Raw genomic sequence first — 20171 nt, 5'->3', positions numbered from 1 at the left:
ATTGATGTCAGAATCTCTGCTTAATTTTATGACACTTAGTATGTTATGAGGTATTTCTGGTATTAACAATACCCCCTCTATTTTTCCTAGACCAGGCAAGGTCACATTCCCTCTGCCTAATACTTGAACTTTTTCTTGATTAGCTACCTTTATTACAAACTTATCTTCTGTAAATGAAGACAATATATTTTTGTTATTAGTGGTGTGATTGGTTGCTCCAGAATCAATAAGCCAATTATTGTTCTCATTTGGTTGCGTTTTAGTGCTATCTTGTTTATTTAGTCCATTCAGTGAACCAGATTTTCTCTCTTTTGAATTTTCTCTGCCCCCTCTACTTTCTCTGTAATTTGGTGGGCTTCTATATTTATGTCTATCTGTGGAAGACTGTCTATAATTGTATTTATTCCTATATTCTGACCTATGTCTTTCCTTTGAAATTTTGGGGCAATCTCTTCTATTGTGTTCTCTGGACCCACAATTGTGGCATTTAAAAGTTTCATTATATTTTTCTTGGAAAGCTACCTTCCTAAAAGGTTTGTGTTCTGTGTGATTGCTATAACGATTTTTTCTTGAATTGTCTTCTGCTATCAATTTGTTAGACAGACTTTCTATTGACAAATATCCTAGATTGATGGTGTCTAAGTGTGACATAAAATTATCCCATGATGAATCAAGTGAGTTGATAATAACACTTTTCATTGTTTGATCTGAAATCACTTCCCCCCTCAAATGCAGCTCAGCTCTTATTTTGTTTAAAGATATTAAATGCTCACTTATGGAAACCCCTGGTTTTACTCTGGAAGAAAAGAAGTCCTTAGACATTCTTGTGGTGGTAGCTACACTATCGCTGTGAAACAAATTAAACATGCATTGAATTATTTCTGAAACAGTTAGATTTGGTTTGATGCTATGATACATTGCAGGAGACACGCTAGATATTATTAAGAAAAATGCCTTATGGTGTAAACAATCTATTTTTAAAGTCCAAGGTCTTCTTGGGGGACTAGTGATAAAAAATAGTAAATTTTCTTTCATAAAGACAACCTGGAGCTGTTGATACCATTCTTGTAAATTAATGCCATCAACCCTAAGTTTTGGGAAGTCACTGGGTAAGTTACCCACATTATTTTGTCCATTACTTACAACCTGAGGTAGTCCGTGGTCTCGCAAGTGTAGAAAATTGCAAAACGGCATGGGAATGCTCGCAACGAGTCTGCGCGGTTCTCTGGCCAGTTCAAGTCTTTCCGGACCGTCTACGTAGTTTCGCACATGCGCGTTGTTCATTTCTTCTTTGACGTCGTCGTGGAAGGTTCTCTCCATTGTAGCTCGCTCGCTCCGTTCCTCTTCAGACGAGTCGGTCTCTGGCTCGGTCTTAGGAGTTCTGATGGCGGCGACTGTTCTTCTCTTTCTTTTGGGTGCGTTGGCACTTGCTTCGGTCTGCGGTGTAGGGCGGAATCGACATGGCTCTCTGGGCTCGGGCGTCGTCGTTCTCGAAGTCAGGATGTGAGCGTGCAGGTCTTGAAGTATCGGCTTGTTCGCTTGCTTCTTCGTTGGCGCTTTGGAAATTTTTAATTTTGGCCCGAATGCAGCAAAAAGCGTCTTCATTGCTGACTTTACTTGGGATTTCGTTAAGTCGTTTTCATTTTCTGATTCTGGCTCTTCCGAAGAGTTTGAATCCTCCTTTTCACTTTCGTTGTCTGATAACGTTTTTCGCGCCAGAAATTTTGAACTGAGCATTTTGATTGGCTCTGCTTCGCTTACTTTGGAGGCTTGTTGAAACCAAGATGGCTGCCATTCAAAATTTCGCGCGGGATCACATCTTTTCTTTTTCATAACGACTTTCTCTGTAGTCATCTCACTCACAGTTTTTTTGTCTTTGGGTTTCTCTTTAGCGATGTTTTTCTCTCTCGCTGCTCCGCTGTTCTTCAGCATTTCTTGGAGGTTCGCGATGAGGCTTTCATCATTCTTCTGGCTTTTTAAAAGCTTCAGTATCTCTGACCTGAGTTCGTTATTTTCTATTTCGATTTCCTCCTGGCCATCATTTTCATTTATTAGTTCTTCTTCTTCAGTGGTGTATTCTTCGGATTCTCTCGAAATCGCGTTTGTGGATTCGTTGATTATTTCTTGTTCAGTTTCTATTTCTTTGCTGTAGGCCCTGGTGTTGGGCCTATCTTTCTTATACATTTTTAGTTATTTATTGAGTCAATTAACCATCCTCTGCTACCAGTTTGTTGCAATATTTTTAGGATCAGACTCAATAATAATAATGAGAGTTAGAGTTTCAAATATATTTCTCTTTAATTATAGTAGGCATTCTATATTCACTGAATATTCACAGATAGAAGCAAAGAAAATGGTGAAGGTGGCTCCTTATATATACAAAGGGTGGAGCCAAGAGTGGGAGTGGTGAATTATGAATACATTAAGAAACAAAGAATAAGTTAACCCCTGATACCCCATATATACATTATTTACACAATAGGGAATAAGGCATTTACATCTGACACAGACAATGTCGGCTGGCGACCCCCAGGGGGAGGGCCTTCTCTGTGGCAGCTCCTGCCCTCTGGAACGATTTGCCCCCGGAGATCCGAAGGATATCGGATCTCCGGGTCTTTCACCGTGCCCTGAAAACTTTTCTTTTCCATCAAGCAGGGCTGGCGTGAACCCCCCCCCCTTTTTAGCCTTTTTTAGCTTTTTAAATTGTCAAATGGGTTTTAGTTTTCAATGTTTTAAATTTTGGGCCACAGTTATATAATTCTTTTAATAATTTTAAATTTTGTATTGGTATGTGTTTTAGTTCTGGCTGTGCACTGCCCTGAGTCCACTAGGAGAAGGGCGGTATACAAATTGAATAAAATAAATGAATAAATGAATAAATAAAAGGGAGCTCGGGTGGGCTGCCCTCCCAAGCTCCATTTCACTGGCAGAAGCACCATGGGCTGGTCCTTCACTGTTTCCAGGGCAGCCCCGCAGGCCAGATCTAAGTAGCCCCAGGCCTTGAGTTTGACACCCCTGATCTATATCATCATCTGTCTGTCTATCTATCTATCTCTGTCTCTGTCTCTGTCTCTATCTCTCTATATGTATGTGTATATGTGTACATGTGTGTGTGTGCATACACCCAGGGGTGGGATTGAAAAATTTCAGCAACTGGTTCACTGCCTGGTTGCTGGGTTGGCGTGGCCATGGAGGTGTGGCCTACTCGACCTCCTGCAATATGGGGGGGCATTTTTGCCCTCCCCAGGCTCTGGAGGCTTTCCTGGATCCTCCAGGAGGGCGAAAAGGGCCTCCCCCGGGCACCGGAGACCCTCTGGAGGCCAGAAATGGGCCCATTTTCAGACTTCCGGTACTTCTGGTAGGTCCATTTTTCACCCTCCCCAGGCTCTGGAGGCTTTCCTTGAGCCTCTGGGAAGGCAAAAAAGGCCTTCCCCGGGCTCCAGAAGAGGCTGGAAATGGGCCCGTTTTTCAACTTCTGGTACTTCCGATAGGCCTGTTCTTTGCCCTCCCAGAGCCTCCGTGCGTGCCCTGCACTTACCTGGCATCCAAAACGGGCCATGTGTAGACTCCTGGGAGGGGAGGGGAGGGGCAGGGTGGGTTAGGTGGGGTCAGCCAGTCCTTGGAACAACCGGTTTGACGAACCAGATTAAAATGAACAACCAGTTTGCCTGAATTGATCCAAACTGGCTGAATCCCACCCCTGTATGCACCTCTTTCTGGCTCGTGGATTGTGAAAACATTTTTAGAGATCCTCCCCCCCCCCTCACATGTTTCTTTTTAAAAAAAATTATTTTATTCAAAAGATTAAAATCCAAAATACAAAAGAAATAAAATTAAACAGAGGCAAAATAATACTAGTCAAAAGCATTGAAAATATGAATTAAAAAATGAAGGACAAAAACACATATTATCCCCTCTAGTTGAAGGTTGACTTGGAACAACAATAGTTCCACCCTGCTTCAAGGCAGGTCCAAAATTTATCAGCTTGTACATTTATGTGCAACTCTATTGACCTGTCCATACATTACATATATGAAATAGTTCAGAGGTTAAACAGCAAAGTTAAAGTTCCAAGTTAACTGTCTGTTATTGTATTCATAGAAAGTCTTACGTGGTTCCTTATTTACCACAAATCACTCTGGTCATTCCGAGTCCAGGATCAAATATCCTGGTTTGGTTCTTAATAATAAAACCTTTCCTTAGGTTTCCTTTAATTGGGAACTTTCCCAACAACTGCCCCTCATTTTCCAAATTCACAAGTCTCTGTTGAAAATATCTGCTATGTTTCTGCCATATCAACCAGACTCTCGTTGCAGAAATGTCATATTTCAAAAACCTGAATGTAGCTTCTCAGGCTAAGGCCAGAGGACAGATATGCTCCTTTGAGGGTTCAACAGAGATGATGTGTATATCTTGGAATTGCACTGGACAAATATTGGGGGCTCTTCCAGCTGCCCTTTAATTGCTTCAAGCAAAGTCGTTGCCCACTCACGTATGGAGAACAACGTGGACCATTTTTTAGGTGTGGCCTGTTGGAACGTTTTGAGACTTGAAATTCCTCTGTCAATTTTTTACATTTCTTCTGGTTGTAAGTTGTTCCTTTGTATTCAGGTCAGGCCTCAAAATGATAATATAGCACTTGGAGATGAAGATGCAGCCCAGCAGCCCAGCATTGGAGGCCAAGATGGAGAAGACCTGCACAGCCACCATGTATTTCCCTTTGGTGCTCAGGTAGGTGGGCACAAATGTCACCCAGACACTGCAGAAGACCAGCATGCTGAAGGTGATCAGCTTGGCTTCATTGAAGGCTCCAGGGAGATTCCTGGCCAGGAAAGCCACCGTGAAGCAGATGGCAGCCAGGAAGCCCATGTAGCTGAGGGTGATGTAGAACATGACAACAGAGCCTTCGTTGCATTGTAGGATGATCTCTCCAGGCTGGGAGTGGAAGTCAGAGTCAGGGAATGGGGGAGAAACTCCCAGCCAGATGGAGCAGATGATAATTTCAACAGCAGAACAAGAAAGGATAATGGAATTGGCCAAGCTCTTCCCCAACCATCTTTTCACTCGGTTTCCTGGTTTTGTGGCCATGAAAGCCAGAACCACGGTAATACTTTTGGCCAAGAGAGAAGAAATGGCAACTGAGAAGATAATGCTGAAAAATGTTTGTCGGAGAAGGCAAGTGGTCTTCCTTGGTTGACCAATAAAGAGAAAAGGCGACAAGAGGCAAAGTAGGTGGGAGCCCAGGAGGATGTAAGATAGGTCCCGGTTGTTGGCTTTGACAATGGGAGTTTCTCGGTATTTAATGAATATGAGTAAAACAAGAACTGTGGTTAGGAACAGAAGTAGGGCAAAAGGGATCAGGATGATACCCAGATGTTCGTCGTAAGATAGGAAGGTTACTCTTTTGGGAATACATTGGACTCGGTTCTCATTTGGATATTTATCATCCGGACATTTGGTACATTTTTCCATATCTGACAAAACCCAAAAGCAATATTTCTATAAGATTCTTCACTTTTACCTTTCAAGAAATACTTTCTTGGGAAAACATCTATTACCAGAACAATGTTCCAAGATGCATTTCTTAACAATTTTACAGAAAAATGTTAAAATGAATATCAAATTCCTTGCGTGTCCAATCACACTTGGCCAATAAAGAATTCTATTCTATTTTCTAAAAAAACATCATTTCTAAAAAAACGAATATCATTTTCTAAAAAAACAAAAGAAATATAAAGATCTATGAAATATAGGGGAGCCATAGGAGGTGAAAGATTTCCTGTGTAGGGTGCAGAACCTTCACAGCAACCTAGATCATTAAAAGTAAGTAATGAATCACTTAATGGGACGTGATGGCTCAGTGGCTAAGATGCTGAGTTTGTTGATCGAAAGGTCGGCAGTTCAGCGGTTCAAATCCCTAGTGACACGTAACGAGGTGAGCTCCCGTTACTTGTCCCAGCTTCTTCCAACCTAGCAGTTCAAAAGCATATAAAAAATGCAAGTAGAGAAACCTTTGGTGGGAAGGTAACAGCATTCTGTGTGCCTTTGGCATTTAGTCATGCCGGCCACATGACCACGGAGACGTCTTTGGACAGCACTGGCTCCTCGGCTTAGAAATGGAGATGAGCACTGCCGCCCCCTAGAGTCGGGAACGACTAGCACATATGTGCGAGGGAAACCTTTACCTTTTAATTTTTCTAGGCAAACATCCTGAATACTGCCACATGACCTCCTTATGAGAGGAGGTCTCTCTCATAAACTCTAGTTGGCTGTCAGAGAAAGCTAGTCATGCTAATAATCTGGAATGGCTACTTGGACCAGTGGGAATATGGGTGTAATGAGGTGCAACTCTAATTGTCCGCACCACTTCACTGTGGACCAGTGATACCTTCCCACTGATCCTTAAGAAAAGACCCATGTGGAATGCATTGCAATAATCTTTTCAGGACATCGTCTTGAGACAGTTGCTCAAATTTCAAAGAATTCTTATGTTCCTAGGAAAGTAAATATAGAAGGATCCATAAAAACTAAAAAGCAGAAGCAATGTTTTCTCTGGCAGAGATAAAGCTTGCCCATTCTGCCACAATGCCCTATCTCTTCCCAGCCCCATCTTCTCAAGATCTTTTTGATATTTTTCTCCATAGTTAAAAGATTGGGCATTTTGATAATAAAGAGGAGAACAGTTGAGCCTCAATGCATTTTTTAACATGCACTGTCATCAAAGTGCTTTGGATTAATCCATTTCTACAAGGTTTCCAGTGTCACCCACCTTCCTGAGTAGAGATTGTCCCCTCTGGACAAGGAATGCAGTCGTAGCAGCAAACTGGTTCTCCTTCTCGAGCCCGCTTGACAAATCCAGGATAACAGTTTTCCACACATTTGGACTGAGGCAGAGACTAAGCAGAGAAACAAGGAAACCCAAAGTAAATATGTTGGGACTCACCATCCACAGAAAATTGACGTAGACAAGTCAAGTAGTTTGGCCTTCGCTTAGATCAGTGCGAAATATCACCCAACTAGACTGACCCATCTCACTTGCTCCAGTGAGGCGATAGGGGCCTATTTCAGATCCCATCTGAAATTTTATAGTTAAATTTTTTTTTTAAATTTGATTTATATGCTGCCCTTCTCTGAAGACTCAGGGCGGCTTACAATGCGTTAAGCAATAGCTTTCATACTTTTGTATATTTATACAAAGTCAGCTTATTGCCCCCACAAACTGGGTCCTCATTTCACCTACCTTAGAAAGGATGGAAGGCTGAGTCGACCTTGAGCCTTGGCGAGATTCGAACCCTGCAGTAATTGCAGGCAGCTGGTCTTAATAACCAGCTTAATAACAGGGTGCCTTAAACCCCTGTACTACCAAATTTGCTCTAAAAGATTTATTAAACATGATTGTATTATATTTATTTATTATTTATTATTATATTTATATTTATTACAGTAGAATAAAACTGTGATGAAGGAAGATACCTCTTACCAGTAGATTCTAGAAAGGTTTCTTTTAGACTATGTTAAACATTGCCAAGCTTTGAAAATAGTTGAAAACCATCTCCTGGTTATCCCAGTTATCTCAGTTCAGATACTGTGGTTCCCCGAAAATAAGACCCAGTCTTATATTTCTTTGAACCCTGAAATAAGCGCATGGCCATATTTTCGGGGAAGTCTTATTTGTCAACTTGCAAAGCTTTCAAGTTGCCATGAGCAGGAGGGAGGGAGAACTGAAGTGAATTCCATGCATTCTTTCTGACCGCAATCAGAAGGAGGGTGTTAGGTTTCACAGCCAGCCAAAGTGGTTAATTGGAGAATGTGATTTATGACATGGCCAGAGAGGAGGGGAGAGACAGGGTCATAGGGGAACGTAAATCTACGTAGGATCAGTCCTAACTGCATCCGAGTATTGCCGGAATGTTGCTCCTAATAAATGAATATATTTCCTTTGAAGTTGGGATCACGGCTCATGAATTAATTAGGGCATCTTTCGGAAATTTGACATTATTATTTTGGGGTGCGTGGAGCAAGATGGGGCTCCTCTTGTCGTCTCACCTGATTTCCAGCTCTGCGTTTTTAAATATTTTCCGGGAGGGCTTATTTTTGGAGGCAGGCTTATTTTAGCGCATGCGTTCAAAAGCCCGATTGGGCTTATTATCAAGGGATGTCTTATTTTCGGGGGAAACAGGGTACAAAGAAAAAATCCAATGCAAATGAATGCTGTCAACGTGAAAAGTGATTTTCTTTGTTCCTTTGTACATTTATTTGCTACATTTATATGGCTGCTATGCTGATGATATTTACTGCCTAGTTTCTAGAACTGAGGTGAGATGGAGGTTGGGTCATGGGAATGTGTCCGTCAAAAAGGGTAAGTCAGGAATCTTTTGCTGCAGCAAGTAGGACATGAGTTTGAGCCCCGTGTCAAAAAGGAATATTTCTAAGGCTAAGCTAGGTATCCAAGAAAAGATCCTTTCCGTTGAAAAACTACAATGACAACAACTGGCATGGAAAGGCAGACATACGTTTCTTTGTAGTTATATTTGGAGCTTCCTTTTTTTGCCCAGAGAGACTTAAGGTAGCTAACAATCAAGTTAAACAGTGGCATTCAAGGGTTTTTAAATGAACTGCCTCCTACAAGCCAAAGGCTAAAGCTAACTAGCATTTCCTTTCAAATTGTCCCTCTTTACTTCTGAGGTCAGGAAGCACATTTCTTTGGGTAAAAGATATATTTCAGCACGTTGGTTTTCTGGTTTTCATGGACCTGCTCTTTCATATGGACACTGTCCAGAGTCAGGACAAAGTGAATAGCGATAGCACTTAGACTTCTGCTTCACAGTGCTTTACAGCCAGTAGTGAAATCCAATTTTTTTTATTACCGGTTCTGTGGGCGTGGCTTGGTGGGCATGGTGAGGCTTGGTGGGTGTGGCTTGGTGGGCATGGCAGGGGAAGGATATTGCAAAATCTCCATTCCCACCCCTCTCTGGGGCCAGCCAGAGGTGGTATTTGCCGGTTCTCCAAACTACTCAAAATTTCCGCCATCTGTTCTTTGAACTGCTCAAAATTTCTGCTACCGGTTCTCCAGAACCTCTCAGAACCTGCTGGATTTCACCCCTGTTTACAGCCGTCTAAGCAGTTTACAGAGTCAGCCTATTGCCCCCAATAATCAGGGCGGCTTACAATTGCTTAGTGCATTGTAAGCCGCCCTGAGTCTCCAGAGAAGGGCGGCATATAAATCAAATTAAAAAAAAAATATCTGGCTCCTCATTTTACTGACCCCGGAAGGATGGAAGGCTGAGTCAACCTTGAATCCCAATTTAAAGCTTATTTCCCACTGGGACCCACAGGATCCCCATCCTGACTTGATTCAATTTCATCAATATCAGCCATTGGTCAACAGAATTGCCTTCTTCTTTGAACTCAGAGTTTTGCCAAGGAACAATCCACGTTGATCCTATCAGCACTATAATCCCCCCAGAATGTGAGAACCTCTCTCACCAGTTTTATCGAGATACTAAATGCAGAGGGCATGACCTATGTCCTAAAGAATCATTGCTCAGCATCCCATGTTGGACATGGCTATAGTATATAAGATTAAAATGGTGTACCATATTATAGCAATTGAAGGACACTTTGGTCAATGTGGCTTGGTGGGCATGGCAGGGGAAGGATACTGTAAAATCTCCATTCCCACCCCACTCCAGGAGAAGGATACTGTAAAATCTCCATTCCCTCCCCACTCCAGGGGATGGTTACTGCAAAATTCCCATTCCCTCCCAATCAGCTGGGACTCAGGAGGCAGACAATAGATGGGGGTGGGGCCAGTCCGTATTTTTACTACCGGTTCTCCAAACTACTCAAAATTTCCGCTACCGGTTCTCCAGAACCGGCTTTGGAAAACAAAGAATATTTTCCCCACCTTGTTCAGCAACTTTAACCGCAAAAGTGAATCTTCATTGATAATAAGTCTTTGTCTTTCAAATCTTCCTAGTTGGTCTTGGATGGGTTCCTCATTGGGGAGAAAAACTAAGCTCATGATGTCCAGATCTGCTTTTACATCTCCATTTTGGTCCAAATACACTTTAAAGTTGGAAAGATTGCAAAACTCATTCTTTTCCAGAAAGGGATGGAACTAAAAATAGGAACATACAGGAATTTTAAACAAGAAAACGTCGTTTCTTATCCCATGTGGTGCTTTCCCATTTGAATCTTTCTTCTACAATTGCTTAACTTGCAATTAGTTGGGAGAACAAGATTTACCAATATGTTCAAAAGATACAGTACATAGAGAAAATAAATAATTGGTAAAATTGTTCAATTATAAGGAAAATTCTGGAGCAGGTTACAAATAAATAAGATATTCATAAACTACTTGAACAGAACAGAGAGATTCCTGGAAAGCATGGACTTGTCATGAAGTAATTTGCCGGGCTAATCTTCTCCCAGGTACACCAGATGAGCTAATTCTACTTTATCATAAGGTTACATTAACAGAATCTCGCAACTCTGAAAGTGCTAACCTCCCAACAACTCCTTTTTAAGCTTGAAAAGTTAGGGAGGATCCTGTTCTGACCTAGGCTTCCCCAACAGCACGAAGTCGAGTCCTCGTCTCGATAAACCCCTTTTATTTAATTTTCAGTGAATTCCTCTCCAGCAAAGTCTTTCCTCTCCCACAGTCTTTCACGATAGTTCACAATTACCGACCTTTATCAGGCTTAGAGAGTGGTGATATCTTTCAGACACTGCAATACTTGGCAAGAATGCAGGAATGAACTAATTGTCTCCTGCAAACACTCCTCCCCTTCCACTCCTCTTTTATTCCCTATGGGAGGGGCCCTTCATCGTCCACCTGTGGCCTTACTCCCAAGTCGACCCTTGTTCCTTAGCTGTTCTCTTTGTCTAGCAACTCTGCACATGCGCATACTGGGAACAGGTTCCAACTGTTCATCCACCTCACTGATGTCTGACTCTGAAGGCAGCTGATACCTGTCATATGGCCCTGGCCCAGTGGTTGGTTCCTCCCGGTTCGGTCCAGTTCGGCCGAGCCGGTAGCGGTGATGATATGACGTCACCGAACCGGTTCCCCCCGCCCTCCCACTCCCCCCCCCACGTTATTCTTACCTTTTATTTGGTCCCACCCCCAATCTATTGCTGCCTCCTGAGTCCCAGCTGATGACTAGAGGGAAAAAAACTGTTTAAACTCTTGCCGCGGGGCTTCAAAGGGCCGTCCTACAGCTGATCAGTGTTAAAAGCAAACAAATGAGTCGGGTCGTAAGTGCGAGGACTGGTCGTAAGTGCGAGGACCTTCCAGAAATGACTCTGACCAGCTAGCCACGCCCACCTAGTCACATGACCTCCAAGCCACACCCACAAAATAAGCCACGCCTACAGAACCGGTAGTAAAAAAATTTAGAACCCACCCCTGCCCTGGTCCCATCTCTGCCTCTGACGTAGAGCATGTGTCAGAGTCTTCCGCGGACTTCAGGACTGGCCCATGTTCCTCCCCAACCTCCTCACTGTCCGAATCTGCTGCCAGATCCGCTGGTGGGCCACAACAGATCCTTTCAAAATTTCTTTGTCTGCCTTTTATGCACCTGTGGTCTCCCTGCATCGTATCTGATCATTCCTAGGAAGCATTTCTTCTTTCGTTGCCAATGTCATTCCCTCATATAATTAAACTTCCTTAATAGATTGTGGGAATGCTGGTGATATAACTTGATTTTAGTGAATGATTAAAAACTATCTCCTGATCTATTTATTAGGAATCTAGTTAGGTGAGATCTGGATGGTGTGGTAATTAAATCGATAAAATCTATTTGTAAAATTGTACTCAAGTAATTTTCAGCCTCCCCCTGAAAATATTTAAATGCAGAGCTGGAAATCAGGTAAGACGGCAAGAGGAGCCCCATCTTGCTCCACACGCCCCAAAATAATAAGACCTCCCTGAAAATAAGACCAAGCGCTTATTTCGGGGTTCAAAAAAATATAAGATAGAGTCTTATTTTCAGGGAAACACAGTATCTCCCCCCCCTCTCTCTTTATCTATCATCTCTCTCTCTCTCTCTCATCTATATTATAATATATAATAATATATATCTCATAATGTCCTCTTTATGGAACATTATGCTCCCAACGGTTAGATTTGCCTAACCTGTTGGTCTTTTGTGGCAGTAGGGAGCTGAGAAGGTTCTCCTCCCTCTCATTTGTATACCTTCTCCAAAGGAACTAGCTTTGATGCATCCTTGTCTGGGCCCCGTACCTGCCATGGCTGCAGCCTTGAAGCCATCAACCTCTCCTCGCCTGCCTTCCTTATCGACCTGGATCTGGATGAATATGCAGCACTCAAGGCATGGGCCAGAGTCTTAACGATATTGTAAACATGGCGATCATTTGGTATTTTGATGCTGTTCCTTTTCTTTTGAGTCCTCAGTGGTGCTTTCTGGATGCATTTTCTGCGGCCCTTGATAGAAAACAACCGCTTTGAAAAAGAACAATGAAAGGACTGATCTTGAAACTGAGGTTGTACGAAGAGAATGGGTTCAAAGCCATCATCCTTAGGTCTTTCTTTACCCCTGACAACAAAGTTCCAAACACTATGGACATATTTGAAAAATCTGCGCCTTCTCATTGTCAGTTTCGCAAGGGGTGAGATGATCCAGACTTTCCCTTCAATGGTCCCTGGCAAACCTCCAAGGTTTGAATGGAAAAGAAGAATTCTGTCCCCAAAGGAATCGTATTCTGTGAAGTGAACAAAGACATTGACTTGTCTCCACTTAGAGAGGGCATCCCTGAGGGGCGCTGCATCTCCAGTCGTTGAGAATCGTCGTGATATAACAACACAAATTCCATTCCTGACTAGCATAAGAGTAAAAGTCCTCATGAAATTCTCTCCATTCTCCGTGTCTGAAGCAAAGAGACCAATCAAGGTCCATCTGAAATGGAGGAGCAGTTGGATGATTCCTGGGTACTGGATCCCTTCTTTGGGCACCATCCGGTGGAAAAAAGGGAATTGACTTTTATCACTAAGAGCCACTGAACCACTTGCATAACTCATCTTGAAAAAGTAATAAAGAAGGCTGTATTATATTTGGGTATCAGATCAAGTCCAAAATATTTGCTTTTAACAAATACACTTGGTTCTCAAGCATCTTTAGCATCAAACAAGCATCAAACACCCTCTACATGGGGCTGCCCTTGGGATGTGTCCGGAGGCTTCAGCTAGTCCAAAATGCAGCCGCGCGGGTAGTTACGGGGGCGTCTAGATACTCCCGTGTAACACCTCTCCTGCGTGAGCTGCACTGGCTACCGGTGGCACTCCGGATACGTTTCAAGGTGCTGGTGCTCACCTATAAAGCCCTTCATGGCTTAGGCCCGGGGTACTTGCAGGACCATCTCCAGCCGTTCTCCCATCGTCCTGTGCGCTCTCACAGAGTCGGCCTCCTCAGGGTGCCGTCGGCCAAACAATGTCGGCTGACGACCCCCAGGGGGAGGGCGTTCTCTGTGGGAGCCCCGACCCTCTGGAATGGATTGCCCACTGAGCTCAGGACAGCCCCCGACCGTCTTTCCTTCCGTCGCGAGCTGAAGACGTGGCTCTTCCGCCAATTAAACTGATCCGTTTGGGGGTACACTGGTATAATTTTAAATCGTTTTTTAATTGGGTTACTGATTTTAATTTGGTATTGTATTGTGATTTGTATTGAAGTTGTCATTTTGTAAGCCGCCTTGAGTCCCTAGGGAGAAAGGCGGCATATAAATCGCAATAAATAAATAAATAAATAAATCTTTTTAAATAGTTTATTGTTGATTAGTCATTTGGCCATATCAAGATACAGAACATAGAAATCATAATGTTAATAAGACCATATATAAAAGTAGAATAAAAGATACAAATCGTCTATCCCTGGAGCTCTGCAAATACAAGTCTCTTCATTATAAGAAACTTGGTAAATGTTCTATATTTATTCACTGCGTCCATCTGCTCAAATCTTGTTAAAGTAAACAGTGTCCTATGATGTTTAGTTATTTCTGTTTTGAAATACTTGGTAATTGTGAAGGTATAATTTTAGCGAGTCATCCTTTTCAGTGTGCCAACTTTCCTGAGGATAGCTATATCTTTCTCTGCTTTGATATCCCAGATTTTTGTGCAGCAATCTTTTTAGGCCCAGTTATCCTGTTATTTCCTTTTTTTAAAAAAAAGTTTTTTATTTTAAACTCATTAAAACAACATTAAAATCAAACATGTACAAACAACAAGAAGTAACACAACAAAAAAACAAAATATCATTTTCTTTTCAGCTATATACAGCGGTCTATTCTTTCTATACATATCCTGTTGTTATCCTATTATATTATCCTATAATATCCTGTTATTTCCAGTTATTTTATTCCAGTATTTGAGGGGCTGCCACAAAGAAGAGGGGGGGTCACATTATTCTCCAAAGCACCAGAGGGCAGGACAAGAAATAATGGTTGGAAAGTAATCAAAGAGAGAAGCAACCTGGAATTAAGGAGAAACTTCCTAAGAGTGAGGACAATTAACCAGTGGAACAGATTGCCATCAGAAATTATGGGTGCTCCATCACTGGAGGCTTTTAAGAAGAGACTGGACAGTCACTTGTCTGAGATGGTATAGGTTCTCCTGCTTGAGGACTAGAAGACCTCCAAGGTCCCTTCCAGCTCTCTATTCTATCCTATCCTATCCCATCCCATCCCATCCCATCCCATCCCATCCCATCCCATCCCATCCCATCCCATCCCATCCCATCCCATCCCATCCCATCCCATCCCATCCCATCCCATCCTATCCTATCCTATTCTGTGGATGCTCCATCACTGGAAGCTTTTAAGAGGAGATTGGATAATCACTTATCTGGAATGGTACAGGGTCACCTGCCTGAAGCAGAGGTTGGACCAGAAGACTTCCAAGGTCCCTTCCAAGTCTATTATTCTATGTTCTATGTTATACAAGACACAGGGAAACCAAAGATCTAATAAAATTTGTGAGTTGTGCAGTCCAAGAGGTCTTTAACTGAAATTTTCTCTGTTCTAACAAATACAGATTTGGGAGTCTGTCAGTTTCTATCACTTTAATTTTACACTAATAATTGATTTTAGACAATGAACAAATTGCATAAATTCTCAATTCAGCTCTGAGGGTAGCAGCTGAGTCCTTTTATCCCTCCCTCAAATACTTCACAGATGCTTTGATTGGGTTTGTTCTAGTAGTGATAACAGTTTGAAGCCCCGAACTGTAACTCCGTATAAGAGCATAGGGGTACCCTTGGCCATATATATATATATTTATAAATTGCTAATTGAGGTTAAGGACCATGGATAGTTGTGATTTTTATTGATTTATTTTGGCGCCTTTGCTCTAAGTGAGCTCCTTCAGTGATGCGGAAACCAAAATCCAGTCTCAGAAACAACTAACCTAGATAATGAAATGTGTTAATAGCCACCTATAGAGCTATGAAATCATTTTCCAAAGATCACAATTTTTAACTTAATTTGATTTATTAATACTGAGAGAATTATTATGAGATTAGGAGTCAAGTCTTCTATATATCCTACACAATCCAATTTATGAGCTGAGGTGGCGCAGTGGTTAGAGTGTAGTACTGCAGCTACTTCAGCTGACTGCTAGTTCCAGCAGATCAGCGGATCAAATCTCACCGGCTCAAGGTTGACTCAGCCTTCCATCCTTCCGAGGTGGGTAAAATGAGGACCTAGATTGTTGGGGGCAATATGCTATTTAGTATACTGTCTTTGGTGTAAGCCGCCCAGAGTCCTCGGAGAGTGGGCGGCATAGAAATATGACTAATAAATAAAATAAAATAAATAAATAAATAAGTATGATAATAATTACATAACATAAGCATATAGTAAAGTATTCAAGAAAGTGTTTAGAAACTTAGATATGTGTACTTCAGAATCCTTTGTTAGTCCTGGTAAATTGTTAATCTCTAGACTGTATAATCATCAATCAAGTATGTCTCCTTGTCTCGCTCCTTAGTAAGAATTTATCCTATTTCTCATAGTTCCATTGAGCCCACACATTCTCTAACAAGTGCTTGTATAAAATGCTTTGATCAAAGTCAACAGTCTGGGTTCCATTTTAAAGGCAATCAATTTCCTCCATAACATTTCTATGTTCACCATGTCAAATGCTACATTGAGTTCTCTGAAGCGAGAAAACCACTGTTTCCCCAAGTAATATATTTTGTAATTAGATGATTCAAGATAAAGCTAAGGTTAACAGTGGATTGACTCTGCCTAAAGTTTGCTTGTTTTAATGGAAGGAATGCACTTTTTATCTACCCACTCTCATGTTTGACTCACAAAGAAACCAACATATATTTTAGCCATAATATCTATTAGATGAATAGGATACTAATAACTGGAATCTTTTTTTATTCCTTTCTTTATATATAGAAATTACTATTGCCACCTTCCAATGTTATATAGCAGGTATCTTTTTTTTTTTTTTTAGAAAAATGTGCTAGTAGAAAGGATTATCAGTTGGGTTATTTTTTGAATAGTTCACCTAGTAACTAATTCAATCCTCTCCAAGGTTTCTATTGCCCCCCTTTTTATTACTTTGATTGTGAATATATTAGGCTAAAAATAACATCTTGGCTAAAGTATTTGTAATTCTTTTTAAATAAAGTGGATAATTAATGGTAGGATCCTTATGAGTCCATAAGACATGTGTGCTTTATCAGTTGAAGATATGATAATCAATTGGAATTATTTCCACGAATAAAGGATTTGTTCACTATTGAAAATACCACAAATTTGGTAAGGATTATTATTTTTCTATTTAAGGGGGTATTTATTTCTCTTCATGATAAAAAAAAACAGCTCTTGAATTCAACAGAGTAAATAAGATGGAATCTATTACTCAAGCACTACCACCCCACTCACTTTATCAGATAGAGAAAAACACACACAAACCTGTGGGACTTTGTAGGTGCCTACTAATGTTGACATCTGGATGGAGATGTCCCTGGAAGCTCCATCAAGAAGGGTAAAAATGTTGTCCTTCTTTCCACAGCTGAAGTTGGGAACATTGGCTTCCCCAGTAGACAGCATGTCGAGCAACGCATCTGAAGTGCCAAGTGTGTTCAAATAGTTGTCATGGATGTTGTGTCCAAGAGTGAGATTGTGTAGAAGCTGGGAGTTCCTATTTACAACTTGAATGGCAAAAATGTAGTGGAGGAGTCTAGACTGACGAGTAGATAAACTACTGCAAAAATATTCATATTATTGTCATCATCATTAATAGAAATAATAAAACATGTATTCCGCTTTGTCTCCACAAGCTTATTACATTTTAAGATGATACTGATTCACAAGCATCTGCTATCACCATTTAATTTTTATGAGTGTTGAGAATACGGATAGTCCTCCACCAGGGTTAGGAATCATAAATACAAAGAATCATTGTTTGTAGCACTCCTAATTTTCAATTCTCCAGTAACCAGCATTCAATATCATCCATTCATTAAAACCAGAGCCACCATAAAAGGAAGAGAATGGTTTCACAAGTGACCCAGAAAAGAAACTCTGACATCAAGTCAACCTTCATTTTATGTCAATGAGCAGTTATAAAAATATGGAAATAGGCTTTGCAGGGGCAACCATAACCCTTTCAGTAATTACTATAAACAAAAGTTCATGAATGAAGGCCTGGATGGAGAGAGGCAAATAACCTGGACTTCTTTCAGATATTTTTCTGTCATATCTTTGGATTTCAGACTCTTACAATAAAGAAGACAGAAAAGGGAAGCCATAGAAATTAAAATGATTCTGGAAATTAGACAGCAATATGTAGTAGGAGTAAGTAAAATATGAAGAAGAGAGAGAGAGAGAGAGAGTATTAGAACTACAGATGGAGGGAATGCAACTCCATCACACTGAATGACTTACAAATGTAATTGTGTGTTAGGAGCCATGTTGAAAGGCAATGGTAAATGAGACTTTATTGTTGCTGTGGTGACCACACTAATGAAATGGTCTCCTGGCCTATAATAGCTCCATGGCTTTTTTCTATCTTTCTCCTCCAAACTTAGCGGGCACTTCATTTTAAGCTTCCCATAGACTGGCTGGGACGTCAACAGCATCAGAAGCAGAAGCAGAAGTAGAAGATTCATAATTCATAAGGCTGAATCAATCCCCATTTTGTTTCTAAACAAGAAGAAGGAGAATTGGAAGAATGCACAGCACTCTCACAAGCTGGAAATGCCAGTGGGCTTTCCTGATTCAGACAGAGACACACTGAGCTTCACCTGGAAAGGAGAGAGGTGCATTCAGGGGCACTTGCCTCTCTCAAAATTGTGCCACACAGAGCGTAATCTAAAGCATTTATCCTCTTCTGATGCAAGATCCTTTCCATGTTGCTTCAGAAGAGGTCTCAAAGACCAGAATGGTGATTCATTGTAATCAGCAACTTCTCCTCTAGGGATCTAAACTTCTACTGGGATCCACATGCAGAAGGGTACCTGGAAAAAAAGTGAAAAATTACGGGTGCACCTCTTGGGACTCTGTTCTGTTACAATTGTGCTCCTTCCTGTCAGGACTTGTCCAGAAAGTAATGCTTGATGAAGATAATTCAGTACCCAGGCAACTGAGTTCTGCTGTCTTTCAATGTAGTATCAAAGACAAGGAAGCAATCAGTACACTTGAACACTCCCCAACGTTAATTCTCTGTGTGTAAAATCTGTGATTTTCTTTACTATTAGTAGCAATAGCAATAGCACTTATATACTGCTTCATAGTGCTTTTATAGCCCTCTCCAAGTGGTTTACAGAGTCACCAATTGCCCCCAGCAATCTGGGTCCTCATTTTACTGACCTCGGAAGGATGGAAGGCTGAGTCAACCTTGAGCCGGTGAGATCACCGGAATTGCAGCTAGCAGTCATCTGAAGTAGCCTGGAGTGCTGATCTTTATATATTAATCCTGAATTGCAGTTGATTTTAAAAATTGCTCATGCCTGAAGTAAAATTTCATTTCCCACCTGTTCTAGAAAGCCAAGTCTTGAATGAGAAGCTTACAGAGGGACAGGAAGGTGTATGCCTGTGGACTGAATCATTGGATAATTTTATTTATTTATTTATTTATTTATTTATTTATTTATTTATTTATTTATTTATTTATTTATTTATTTATTTATTTTATTAATCGTATTTCTATGCCGCCCACTCTCCGAGGACTCTGGGCGGTTTACAACAATTGACAGTATACTAAATATGCTATTTAGTATAGCATATTGCCCCCAACAATCTGGGTCCTTATTTTACCCACCTCGGAAGGATGGAAGGCCGAGTCAACCTTGAGCCGGTGAGATTTGATCCGCTGATCTGCTGAACTAGCAGTCAGCTGAAGTAGCTGCAGTACAGCACTCTAACCACTGTGCCACCTCAGCTCTTAGGGAGGGAGAAAGTTATAAGGTGGATAGGGGTTTTGTTGTTTTTTTTTGGTTTGATACTGTTGTTTTTCCATCTTCATATAAACACTGAGATTCTTTAAGCTTTGAAGTTTCTTACTTTATTAAATAAACACTGAGCTGTGAGGTCTGCAGCAGAGATCGCCATGGTGCCTACAGGGTGGAGGATGGTGTGTCCTGATTTTTTGCCCATATACACACAGAAAGTGGCTTAGAGCAGGGGTGGGTTTCACTTTGCTACCAGTTCGTATGTGCACCACTTCTCCACATGCGCAGAGCATATTTGATGACGTCCGGGCGGGTGGGCGGAGCCTCCTGCCGCCACTGCTACCAGTTCGCCTGAACCGGGGCGAACCTGTAGCAACCCACCACTGTCTTCGAGTGATCTGATGGCCCTTCTTCTTCTTGTGTGGATGGTGCGGCTGCATAATCTTTTTGTTCCTGGAGTATCTGGGTCAGGGTTTTTTTTGGGGTGGGGGGGTTACATTGGATGAGAGGAGGAAAATGGAGAGAAGGTAAAAGGGAAAGAGTAGCTCTTCTCGCCATTCAAGCAGGAACTGAAACAATTCTCTACATGGGGCTCCCCTTGAGGAGCACTCGGAAGCTCCAGCTGGTCCAGAACACGGCCACGCGGGTAATTATGGGGGCCACATGGCGCTCCCATGTGACACCTTGCCTGTGCGAGCTGCACTGGCTTCCGGTGGTCTTCCGGGTGCGCTTCAAGGTATTGGTTCTCAC

General features: G+C 41.6%; 1 protein-coding gene across 1 annotated transcript; it reads right to left on the bottom strand.

Moving 5' to 3' along the window:
• Positions 1-4563: 4563 nt before the first annotated feature.
• LOC148115840 (vomeronasal type-2 receptor 26-like) lies at positions 4564-18140 on the bottom strand. Its single transcript, XM_087885254.1, has 6 exons — positions 17917-18140; positions 16942-17230; positions 12248-13042; positions 9908-10120; positions 6770-6896; positions 4564-5474 (listed from the first exon to the last, which is right to left on the bottom strand). Exons 1-6 carry the CDS (start codon positions 18138-18140, stop codon positions 4564-4566), a joined length of 2559 nt encoding a protein of 852 aa, XP_087741380.1.
• Positions 18141-20171: the final 2031 nt, after the last annotated feature.

This window comes from Pantherophis guttatus, chromosome 2 (genome assembly GCF_059756535.1).
Source record: "Pantherophis guttatus breed Tessera chromosome 2, ASM5975653v1, whole genome shotgun sequence".
In the NCBI taxonomy this organism is placed as follows: domain Eukaryota; kingdom Metazoa; phylum Chordata; class Lepidosauria; order Squamata; family Colubridae; genus Pantherophis; species Pantherophis guttatus.
The sequence above is the reverse complement of the archived record's forward strand: the minus strand, read 5'-3'. Positions and strand labels throughout refer to the sequence as shown.

Coding starts and splice junctions, on each gene's coding strand:
- LOC148115840 (XM_087885254.1), bottom strand. CDS start 18,140: ATGAATCTTCTACTTCTGCTTCTGCTTCTGATGCTGTTGACGTCCCAG. Junction 13,043..16,941: donor GCACCTACAAAGTCCCACAG/GTTTGTGTGTGT, acceptor TACTTTTTCAAG/ATGAGTTATGCAAGTGGTTC. Junction 10,121..12,247: donor CAAGGCTGCAGCCATGGCAG/GTACGGGGCCCA, acceptor TCCTATTTTTAG/TTCCATCCCTTTCTGGAAAA.